The sequence below is a fragment of the Heptranchias perlo genome, chromosome 3 (genome assembly GCF_035084215.1).
Source record: "Heptranchias perlo isolate sHepPer1 chromosome 3, sHepPer1.hap1, whole genome shotgun sequence".
In the NCBI taxonomy this organism is placed as follows: domain Eukaryota; kingdom Metazoa; phylum Chordata; class Chondrichthyes; order Hexanchiformes; family Hexanchidae; genus Heptranchias; species Heptranchias perlo.
This window is the reverse complement of record NC_090327.1, coordinates 84,583,205-84,595,828: the sequence shown is the minus strand read 5'-3', so window position 1 is coordinate 84,595,828 and position 12,624 is coordinate 84,583,205. Positions and strand designations below refer to the sequence as shown.

Sequence of the window (12,624 nt, the reverse complement as noted above, 5' to 3'; positions counted from 1 at the left end):
TCAGTCTACTCTCAATCATCAGCAAAGTGATGGAAGGTGTCGTCGACATTGCTATCAAGCGGCACTTACTCACCAATAACCTGCTCACCGATGCTCAGTTTGGGTTCCGCCAGGACTACTACGCTCCAGACCTCATTACAGCCTTGGTCCAAACATGAACAAAAGAGCTGAATTCCAGAGGTGAGGTGAGAGTGACTACCCTTGACTTCAAGGCAGCATTTGACCGAGTGTGGCACCAAGGATCCCTAGTAAAATTGAAGTCAACGGGAATCAGGGGGAAAACTCTCCAGTGGCTGGAGTCATACCTAGCACAAAGGAAGATGGTAGTGGTTGTTGGAGGCCAATCATCTCAGCCCCAGGGCATTGCTGCAGGAGTTCCTCAGGGCAGTGTCCTAGGCCCAAACATCTTCAGCTGCTTCATCAATGACCTTCCCTCCATCATAAGGTCAGAAATGGGGATGTTCGCTGATGATTGCACAGTGTTCAGTTCCATTCACAACCCCTCAAATAATGAAGCAGTCCGAGCCCGCATGCAGCAAGACCTGGACAACATCCAGGCTTGGGCTGATAAGTGGCAAGTAATATTCGCACCAGACAAGTGCCAGGCAATGACCATCTCCAACAAGAGAGTGTCTAACCACCTCCCCTTGATATTCAACGGCATTACCATCACGGAGTCCCCCATCATCAACATCCTGGGGGTCACCATTGACCAGAAACTTAACTGGACCAGCCATATAAATACTGTGGCTACAAGAGCAGGTCAGAGACTGGGTATTCTGCGGCGAGTGACTCACCTCCTGACTCCCCAAAGCCTTTCCACCATCTACAAGGCACAAGTCAGGAGTGTGATGGAATACTCTCCATTTGCCTGGATGAGTGTAGCTCCAACAACACTCAAGAAGCTCGACTCCATCCAGGACAAAGCAGCCCGCTTGATTGGCACCCCATCCACCACCCAAAACATTCACTCCCTTCACCACCGGCGCACAGTGGCTGCTGTGTATACCATCCATAGGATGCACTGCAGCAACTCGCCAAGGCTTCTTCGACAGCACCTCCCTAACTCGTGACCTCTACCACCTAGAAGGACAAGAGCAGCAGGTACATGGGAACAACACCATCTGCACATTCCCCTCCAAGTCACACACCATCCCGACTTGGAAAAATATCGCCGTTCCTTCATCGTCGCTGGGTCAAAATCCTGGAACTCTCTAACAGCACTGTGGGAGAACCTTCATTGACTGCGGCGGTTCAAGAAGGCGGCTCACCACCACCTTCTCAAGGGCAATTAGGGATGGGCAATAAATGCCGGCCTCGCCAGCGACGCCCACATCCCATGAACAAATTTTTAAAAATGAGCAGTTTCAGGTACATACAGCTTGCAGTCAAAAAGTTCATCCAGAGCTTAAAATCCAACATTTTAAAATCAAATATTTACATGATTTTCCCACAACATTCCTGTCACAAATGGTGCATCAGATTTTATAATGGAATGGAAGGTATTCCCTAGGGATGTGCACTGGGGGCTCAGCTTTTCACCATATATAACAATGACTTGGATGAAGGAATAGAGAGTTGTATATCCAAGTTTGCAGATGACACTAAGTTATGAGGAACAGTAAGTTGTGTGGATGGGAGCAGGAAGTTACAAAGGGACATAGGCGGACTAAGTGGGCAAAACTATGGCAGATGGAGTTCAATGAGAAGTGTTGGGTCATCCATTTTGGATCCAAGAAAAATAAATCAGAATTTTTTCTTAATGGCAAGAGATTGGAAGAGCATCAGGATGTTGGTATCTATGCACACATCACTAAAAGCTTTGTGCACAGGTACAAAAAGTAATTTAAAAGGCTATTGGAATGTTAGCCTTTATCGCAAGGATTAGAATACAAAGGGGAGAAGTTATGTTTTAGTTGTACAGAGACTTGGTCAGACCCCATCTGGATTACTGTATTCAATTCTGGGCGCCGGACCTCAGGAAGGATGTGGCCTTGGAGGAGATACACTACAGATTCACCAGAATTATACTAGGGCTAAAGGTTAAATTATGAGGAAAGGTTGCATAAACTTGGCTTGTATTTCCTTCAGTTGAGAAAGTTATTGGAGGAAGGACATAATTGCTCTGGAGAGAGTTCAGAGAAGATTTTCAAGAATGTTGCCAAGGCTTGAAAATTGCAGCTATGAGGAGAGATTGGATAGGCTGGGGTTGTTTTCCTTGGAGCAGAGAAGGCTGAGGGATGACTCGATTGAGGTGTACAAAATTGTGAGGGGCCCAGATAGAGTAGCCAGGAAGTACCTGTTTCCCCTAGCGGAGAGCTCAAGAACTAGAGTATATAGATTTAAGCTGATTGGCGGCAGGATTAGAGGGGACATGAGGAAAAACTTTTTTACCCAGAGGGTGATGGGTGTATGGAATTCGCTGCCCGAATTGGTGGTCGAGGCAGGGACCCTCAACTCTTTTAAAAAAGTACCTGGACCTGAACCTAAAATGCTGTAAGCTGCAGGGCAATGGACCGGGTGCTGGAAGGTGGGATTAGAATGGGCACTGGTTGTTCTTCGATCGGCGCGGACACGATGGTCCGAATGGCCCCCTTCTGTGCTGTATCTTTTCTATGGTTCTATCTAATTGAAATTTTTAAAATGATAAAGGGATTTGAGGGGTAGATACAACAAAACTATTTCCTCTGGTGGTGGTGGTGGGGGGGGGGATCCAGAACAAGGGGGCAAAACCTTAAAGTTAGAGCCATTTAGGAGTGAAATGAGGAAGCACTTTTTCACACCAAGAGTAATGGAAATCTGGAACACTCTGCCCCAAAAGGCTATGGATGCTGGGTTAATTGAAATGTTCAAAGCTAAGAGCGATAGATTTTTATTAGGTGAGGGTATCCAGGGATATGGATCAATGGTGGGTAAATGGAGTTGAGGTACAGATCAGCCATGATCTGATTGAATGGTGGAACAGGCTTGAGGAGCTGAATTACCTTCTCCTGTTCCTATCGTTGGCAATGCCAAGGTAGGTCCTGGTTTTAAAAAAAATTATAAATATGGGTGATCACAAATGTCTACAAATTTGTCATTTGGAAAAAAGGACTTTTTTAAAAAATCAAAAAAACGATCGCTAAAACTTAGAGCGAAGCTTCCCACAGCAATAGGAAATATCTAGACAGGGAGTTAGACTGTTGCCCATGATTTAACCGTCGCAATATCACTTTTAATTTTAAAAAAACACAACACAAAGGCAGGTACTTCATCCTGAAATGTAGCTTAAAATTTGCAACAATCTTTTTTCAACCTGCAAACTTTTCCCCAAATAATAATTACACTTTGACTTTATCCTGTATTTACTTAAGTCAGAGGGAATTGTGATTGAATTGTTTAGTAGTCTGGTCAGACTGCACCTCGCATACTTTGTCTGGTTTTGGTCACTGTGAAACAAGTGCTGAAGGAGGCAGTGTAAAGATGAACCATGAGACTGATTCCCTCGTGGCTTGGGTCTGAGTCATGCGGAAAGACTGGAAATACCTGGACTTTTCAGTATGGAAAAGAGTTCTTGAAGGTGATCTTCGAGGTATGCAAAATTCTTAAGGGAATGGAAAGGGTAAATCCAGAATATTGTTTTACATTAAATTGCAATAGTATGACAACGGGACACTGGTGACAGACAAATTTGAGACTTATATCACAAAGTTCTTCACACACGGTAGTCAACAGATGGAATGGACTTGCAGGTAGAGTAGTGAAGGCAAAAACCCTGCAATCATTTAAGAAACAATTGGATGTTCTAAAGGGGATTAGGATATTTCTGAATGGATGAACTAAATTGGCATTTATCTAGTGCCTTTAACGTAGAAAATTGTTTCAAGATGTTTGATAGAGGAGCAAAGGATTTATCTGAAGCTGATTATTTCCTGCCCTCAGATCAGAACTGGAGTGATTCAACAGGCTCACTATCACCACATCACACATTGTTTTGCAAATGGCGTGAGATAATGAGTCAGCAGGAATGTGTAACTGTAGTCTGCTTTTCTCTTCCACACTAAAAATGGTTGGCCTGGTCATGTGTACTTAATTTTTAATAAATCATTTCTATTTTGTTGGACTAAGTTTGCGTGCGTTGGTTTTCAGTTTAGTGCACATGATACTTGGAGAGTTATACATTGCTATACACTAAACAGTGGAGGGCAGGGTGGTGTAATGGTCTGGAACACTGTCTTTTCACCTTCAGAATCTGGGTTGGAATCCAGCCCAGACGGATGGGTTGAATTTTTCTATCTGCCAGTTGCATGCCATGTGTAAAAGAAGTCTCAATCCAGCTCTTTAAGAGTTTGGGCCTACAAATTAGCATTCACAAAAAGAGGACTGCTGATGGAAAAATAAAAATAATTTAACTCTTTGTGTTGGGGAAGCTGAGTCAGGGTGAACTTAACATCTGGTTATTCTGAGTGTATTTGATGCTGCTATTTCTCAAAAAACTACAATCTGTAGAAATCTGAAATAAATTCACAGTCATTCAGCATCTGAAAAGAGAAGGCAGGTTAACATTTTATGTAAAAATTCTTTATTCAAATTGGAATCTAGAAAATAAAAAAGCCCCTCTATAGGATTAGCATAACGAAGAGCTAGATAGAACATAAGGTAAAAAATCAAGAATTAGGAAAGCACTTATCTGTCTCCGAGACAATTAGTAGGTTTAATAGTCTGCCAAAAGATTGTTTAAAAACCTAGAATAAGGTAATTGGAAGATGTTGGAAATAAACTTGTGGTAGTGTAATTTTTTTTGGTGGGGGGAGGAACACAAGTTGAGAAGGCATGGAAAAGATGCACAAAGGATCTTCAGAATGGATGGCAATGAAGTGGAAGGTGGGTGGGAGAATGGGCAAGTAAATGGGAGCAACAGCAGAGTTCTGAAGTTGTTACAGATCATATTCAGACCAGAGAGTTTATGAAGTTCAGGAGGGAGGGCATTGAAACAATTGAGCCCAAATATGACATAGAGCAGGTAAATGAACAGTAATTAGTAATTTAAACTTTGGTATACTTCACTATCCAAAACAGTAAAGATGCCACTTGTGGCCCATCTAATTATACTTTGAACCTTGAAAATGGATGTCCACTTCTAATTTGGTGAAAATGACAGTCAGCCAGCACTGCACTGGTACATTAAGCAAGTTGCTGTTTGCCAAAGCCAGCTAGTAAGTACATCAACTTTCCTACGGAGCCCCACGAGTAGCAGATCCGAGCCGTAGGTTTCTTTTGCATGGCTGGATATCCCAAATGCAGTATTAGTTGGCACACGTAGTCTTAAATGCACCTGTAAAAAGGAGTGCTCCTTACCTGAATCGAAGGATTTTTTACTCCATTACTGTACAGTTGTGTGACTGTTGCCACAAAATTATGCAGATGAATGCTAGATTTCCCAGCAGCTCACGTGGTACCTTCATTTTGAGCTAACCCTCTGTGCTACAAAGGGGCCCAAAGCTACTCACTGTTGCCGAGGCCCTCTCTGTCATCTAGCAACACCAGTGGAGCAAAAGTATAAACAAGCCCATTTCACCACCTGAGTGTGCATCGAAGAAAGCCATAGGCATACTAAAATAGTGCTTTGGCTACCTAGACAGACGAGTGGGATCCTCCAGTACAGTCCTGCAAGGGCTATTGTCACTTGCTGCATACTTCACAACATTGCCATTAAAGGGGCATCCACCTTGAGAAACAACAGCAGGAGTCCTCCAAAGATGAGCAGGAGATACTGGGGAATGCTGAAGAGGCAAAGAAGCTAGCAGCAACTGCATCATCAGTATTGGCTCGTACAGCTCAACAAAACGTGAGGAAACATTCTCCTAAGCTCACTGATAAACGTAACCCGTTACCTCCCACCATCTTTCCAAATCCATGCAATCCAAAAGAATCTACACCAGAACCACCCCACTCACTTCTCAGCACATTTCTGACCTCAGCTGGGTCCTGCTATCAAGTTCCTGGATAGGCATTGGATGGAGAAGGCAGGCTGCAAATGTGTTGCCATTGGGAGAGACAGAAACATAAGCTGACTGGCTGACCCCTGCTCCCAGCCTCCATGTCACTGTGTCTGTTGATCTATGGCAGACCCATCACTGCAGTTTTTAAAATTTATTCTCAGGATGTGGGCGTCACAGACAAGGGCAGCATTTATTGCCCAACCTTAGTTGTCTTGAGAAGGTGGTATTCTTTGTAGTGGTTTGATACAACTGAGTGGCTTGCTAGGCCATTTCAGAGAGCAGCTCATCAAGTTGGTATGGGAGTGGAGTCACATATAGGTCAAACCAGGTAAGGACAGCAGGTTTCTTTCCCTAAAGGACATTAGTGAACCATTTGGGTTTTTATAACAATCTGCTAGCTTCATGGTCACTTTTTTTGCTGATACCAGCTTTTTATTTCCAGATTTTGTAACTGAAGTCAAATTCTCAAACTGCCATGGTGGGGTTTGAACTCATGTTCTGTGGATTATTAGTCCATGCCTCTGGATTACTATTCCAGTAACAGAACCACTAGGTTTTTGTACTCTACATCCAAAAGACAGCACCTCTGACAGTGTAACATTACCTCAGTCCTGCACTTAGGTGGCAACCTAGGTTATGTGATCAAGTCTCTGACCTGATTCAGAGGCGAGAGTACCACCATTCAGCCAAGGCTGACACAGTGTGACAAAGTGTGTGGTGAGATTCTGAGTGTCTGGACTTGTGATGGTCCCAAGAGAACTACTTCTGCCAGACCTGCAGAGACACAAAAGGAGAAATTGTTAAGAGCACATCTTCTGAACAACTTAGCAGGTTACACTGTTCAAGAAAGCAGCTAACATTGAGGTGCAGCTGTATGTCTACTTGTGGATTAATTCTTCTGAGAAAGAATAGGATGTAGTGTGAAGATTCGAGCAGTGTGGTAAGAATCCTGAGCTGGGAGCATGTCTTGTGCTTCCCCATCTCTGGCTTCCTCCTCCAAGATCCTCCATCGTATTTGGAGGGCACATTCCTCAAATAGGGTCACCTCATGTCCTATGGCTGTCCCCTCTCCAGTATTAAACATCTGTCTTTTGTGTATGAACTTCTGCCAAATTGGGAGAGACAGAAATATAAGCTGACTGGCTAGCCGCTGTTTCCTGCCTCCATGTCACTGCGCCTGCTGATCTGTGGCAGACCCCATCACAGCAGTTTTTTAATTCATTCTATAGGGATATAGGCGTTGCAGGCAAGGTAACTTCTTCTGTCAAAGCAGAAGCTAGCTTTGATTAGCTTTCAAAGTCTAACTGCAACGTGAGAACCTCCTGTATGAAAAAGGAACTCCTTAGGGAATGAAAAGGCTGAAAGGCCCAACAGATAGCTGCTGATTCTGGAAAGTATTTCCAGTGGGTTGTCTGGCCATACTTGGGAAGAGTAATGGGGAGCTAGTGAAGCGACTTGGGGCAAAGTGCACAGGGGTCAAAGAAAATGATATTAGAAAGCATTCACTTTCACTGAAAAATGGAAAGGGTGTAAAGGGAAGAAATATATGTTTTGGAGGTTACAAATCATGCTATTAAGAGTAGTGTCAGAGCACGTACAAGAGATGAGATGAGTGTGGCCACCTTTCCACTCCTGGTGAGGTCATTGAATTTCTTCCTGCCAGTATTCTCTGATGTTTTATACTGGAGAGGGGGCAGCCATAGGACATGAGGTGACCCTATTTGAGGAATGTGCCCTCCAAATACAATGGAGGATCTTGGAGGAGGAAGCCAGAGATGGGGAAGCACAAGGCATGCTCCCAGTTCAGGATTCTCACCATTACTGCTCCAATCATCACACTACATCCTATTCTTTCTCAGAAGAATTAATCCACAGTGCTTCACATATTATTGGCTTTGACCACCTCCTGCCCTGTTGACCTTATGGACCTCTCTCCTCTGCTCCACTTGTTGCAGCAAGTGCTAGGTGATGTTATTATCAAAGCAGCGGGCCCTGATTCTGGTAGCACTGTTCGCTGAAATACCCAAATTTTCTTAAAATATTGAACTGTGGAAAATGCAGATAAGCTGCAACAGAAGGCAGAATAAATGCAATAATATTTCCAAACTAGACTCCCAGTGCCACAAGGTTCCTCTCAACAAAGAAACAATACAGCAACTTTTCACTGGTGCCAGAATCAGGAAAGCACAGAAAAGTTCCCGAGGTACACGGTACTTTTAAGCTGCTGCAAGCCTTTAAGTCCTGAGCAGCCCTCTGATTTTCTACATTTCATTCTGCTGTGCCCAATGGCACCCCAAAGTACTCACTGGTAGAATGTCCCCTCCAGGAGGACTTCAGGGCAGAGCACATTTCTGGTGGGCTCCGCATTGTTAACTCACAGGCAGCAAGATATCAGAAAAAGCTACCCCTAACTACCTTGGCCCTCCATCACCAATCCTTCAGAATGTCCTTCAACAGGCCCAACTCTAGTTGTAGGTGAATTACAACTGTGATATCAATGCTTGCAGGATGCAATCTTCCTGCATGAGCAAGCTCAGCTCCACGGCCCATTGAATCCCCTTTGATATCTTAAACTTGGTAATTAACCTATATTTCGGAGAAAGCGTCCTCAGAAACAAAGTTGAGAAGATTGTTGTGACATCTGAGCAAAGACAAGATATAAAGACTATTCTGTCATTGAGATTAAAACTCCCCACCCCCCATAAAAATTTGCTGCTTCCTCTTGTGGATGGAGACGGGGCATTTCCAGGTACTGTTGTAGGTTATAATAAACCTTCTGGGAGAGGCGTATCTCCATTCGCAATGCTTTCAAGTATTTAGGCAACAGGGGTGTCAGATACCCAAATGTGTCCTGATATTCTTTTAAGTCCTTCCTTTTTTGACATCCTCAGAAACTTGTAAGGTGGTGAGGTGGGGGACTGGTCTGAGTGGAATGCCTCCCTTGGATTGAATTGGGATATGTGAGCACACCCAGCAACTAGAGATACCTTGACGCTTTGCATACATATATGACACGTATAAAAAATATTGACATGCAGTTCCCTTGAAACACGATTGAGTCTACTTGCAGCAGGGGTTGTAGCAGGTTTTATGCCAGTTCCCACCCACACGATCAGGCATGCCGGGCCAATTATTCTCATATGATTTAAAAGTTTAGGACATGCCATGCTGCAACAGTCTCTTATAACAGTTTAATTAATCAGTCAGTTTTTTTTTCTGGTACGCCACCGCCGGGGTCCTTATATGGGGATTTATGGGTTAATTAATCAACTACTATGCCTGACCTTTGAACTCGAGATTGGGACCCACCCCTTTTTTAAAATCCAAATTTTTATCCCTATAATATCCTGTTAGATGCTGTACCTCATCTTAACCAGGTTCCCTTTGTGTTGGCCACCAGTCTGGGTGGAAGAGAGGCAGAGCATCTGATAATCCTATCAAACTATGATTGTCTTCCCTTTTACATGCACCTTACCCCAGCGGGTGCTACTCCCGGTACCATTAAGATGTTTTCTTAGTTGAAATCACAGAGACAATGGGGACATTCTCACCCAGGCTCTGTTTTACTATCTTTGCCAAACCCTTCATCCTCTGCTTACATTTATTACATGCAATGAAAATCAAGAATCATATTGCAACAAACTGCACTATGACTAATACATGTGAAATTAATCTAATCCAAGGATTTGTATATTCAGTACCAAATTCCAGAGGTCATCTCATCAAGTGGTGACTTTAATTTGGTCAATGTCATGCTTAATATTTTTATTGTCCTGTTGTAGGTTATAATAAACCTTCTGGGAGAGGCGTATCTCCATTCGCAATGCTTTCAAGTATTCAGGCAACAGGTACGTCCAGGCTTTGTGGTTTTATAGTAGAGATGAAGTGCTCGTAATTACTTTTGGATGTAACTCCCATATCTTCCCACCTCGAGCACTCTGTCTCGGAAGACAATAAATGGGTTAAAACAAAACAAATCAAAATGTTTTCAAAAGAAGAGAATCAGGTTGATATCACCACGCTGTGACATTTGGTATCTGCTGATGTCTGCAGCTAAAGTCTTAAATTTTTAATGCCACTGGATCGTTTCCTGCACCAAATTTCTCCAGCAAAGGTTGCACCGTAACTTTGTAAAGCCATTTTATGTCAAAGAACTACTCTTGGTAATCCTGCACCATCAACACTCACGTGGTCCCAAAAAACCAGGGTCACCTGTTTTAAAAGAAACAGGAAACAGGAAATGATCCAGTGGCATTAAAAATTTAAGACTTTAGCTGCAGACATCAGCAGATACCAAATGTCACAGCGTGGTGATATCAACCTGATTCTCTTCTTTTGAAAACATTTTGATTTGTTTTGTTTTAACACTGTTCACCTGAGGAAGGATATCAACCTGATTCTCTTCTTTTGAAAACATTTTGATTTGTTTTGTTTTAACACCATTCACCTGAGGAAGGAGGAAGCCTCCGAAAGCTTGTGGAATTTAAAATAAATTTGTTGGACTATAACTTGGTGTTGTAAAATTGTTTACAATTGTCAACCCCAGTCCATCACCGGCATCTCCACATCATGTTTTAAAAGAAACACAGAAAATCCATTGCGGCTCTTCTTGAGAGCCCAAGGGGTTAATTTGTCAAATCATCATTTATTATTTATTTTGTCCAAAGGAATAATCCTTTTACCCGAAACAAATCCAGAAAACAAAACAGGAGAGAGAAATTGCCGAGTCCCTCTCTCTCTCTCTGGAGCTCGCAACCTGTCTGAAATAAACCCTGTCTCTCCCACATACAGATGTATGTCGGACTGCAGACTGGAATTTCCAACTCCAAGTCCTAATCTCTGTGTTTTCAAGATGTCCAAATCAATGGTGTTAACAACTGAGGCACCTGTATTAAAGGCAGTTGCTATATCACTTATCACAGATCTTTACGTCTCCATATTTGTCTATCTCTTTTATGATGTCCACCTCCATTCTATGTCGCGCTTTGTTTTAATACTTGAGTTAGGAGGTGTTGATATAATTGTTGAGTTTTCTTAGCATTCTCAATGCGAGTTATATAATTTGTCAGGGAAGGTCTCCCCTCTTTGGTCAGATCTTGTATTGGAGCGACTATTCGTGAATAGTTTCAAATAAAATTGCGAACTTCCTTATCATACTGTGGCGGGGTAAAACTGATAGGCGTTTATTACCCTGTGTCAGTACATAGCTCAAGTAATGGACTTCCAATTGTCCAACCTATGCTTTCTCTTCATACGATTTGTTTTACATTCCTTTCTTATCAAATTTTTTTCACTGTAGCATTGTCTGTGTGGAAACTTATATCTCAGTCAATTGTAGCCTTTGGCATTTCCGAGTAATTGGGTCAATTTTTAATAATATAACCTATACCAATTGTTACCTCATGTTCACCTGTGTTCTGGGCAAGGCTGAAGTGTACGATGGGAGATGTTGTTTCCCGGTATGAATTTTATGGTCAGCTTTATGGTTTAGGTGTATTAGAAAGTTAATTTGGTCAGGCATTTCTTTATGGTTTTCCACAGTACTGCCCACTTTAACTCCCCTGCTAGACATCTTGTTCCTATTTTACACCCCATATCGCTCCTCAGGCTCCGAGCAAAATCCCCAGCCTGCCAACTCTGCTCCTTTATCCGCAGTACTGCTCACCCCTGCTCCACCACCAGAGGTCGATCTTTCATTTTCTACGCTCATTGAAACTTTACAAAAATACATTTTACCTTGTTACCCCTCTGCCTTCCTTCAAAAACCATGCTTTTGGCAGCCCCTGCCGTTCTTTCCCATCTCTGCTTGGTGTCCTCTTCTCCCCCTTGTTAAATGGTTCATGCGGGCCTTCTACGTGAGGAGTGCTATAAAAGGCATGTAGTTGGTGGATTCCTTTATTTGTGCAGATGTAATTCCTTCTTATATCATTGGTACTTGATTGCAATACCAATGAAAGTGAGGAAATACCAAAGAGGAATTATTAAACTGTCTGCAGACTAATTTTTTGAGCACCAAAACCACAAAAGCAATTGGATCTAAAACAAAAGAGCCTGGATGGGCTGAAATCGAATCATTGCCAGTACAAAAACAGCAGAGGGAACAGTGCAACAGAATTTCTTTTCACATCATTGCCTCTACATCCTATCCATTTCCCAGTGACAACTGTACATACTTTAAACTTTTATTATTGAACCAAAACATTAATGGCCAGCAATCACAGCACACTCATCTAAATGTGCAGCCATTGAACGGAAATGATGTTAAGCACTCTTGTAATACATTTCTCTCATCCCGTGTCCCTACAGAGCTGAACTTCTCTCTCCCCTAAGGTGTATGAGTTTCTCTCTCTGTTTGAACATCTCTATCTTCCTGAGCCTTAATTTCTCTCTCTCTTGCTACTGTTTGCCCCTGCTGCACTTTACCATGGGCATGCCCCCTGCCCCTCGTCTCTTCCATTCACTTTCATCTCTTGCTTTCTTTTTCCTGTCGTTCCTCTTCTTTCTTTCTCCCTTCCATGTCCCTCCCTTTCACTTTGCCTCCCGCCTCATTCTTTCAATTGCCTCATGTACCCTCGACCTTCCCCTTTTCTTCTCCCTTGCCCTCACTATTGCCCATAACGCCTCTCGCTTTCTGTCTTCTCCG

At 42.9% G+C, this 12,624-nt stretch overlaps 1 protein-coding gene across 1 annotated transcript in view; it reads left to right on the top strand.

Annotated features, from left to right (window-relative positions):
- Positions 1-12,624, top strand: part of tpd52 (tumor protein D52) — a 228,400-nt gene that overhangs the window by 84,628 nt on the left and 131,148 nt on the right. The window contains exon 7 of the mRNA XM_067977154.1: positions 9,764-9,829. Within this exon, the coding sequence (XP_067833255.1) occupies positions 9,764-9,829 (66 nt within the window). The remainder of the gene's footprint in view (positions 1-9,763; positions 9,830-12,624) is intronic.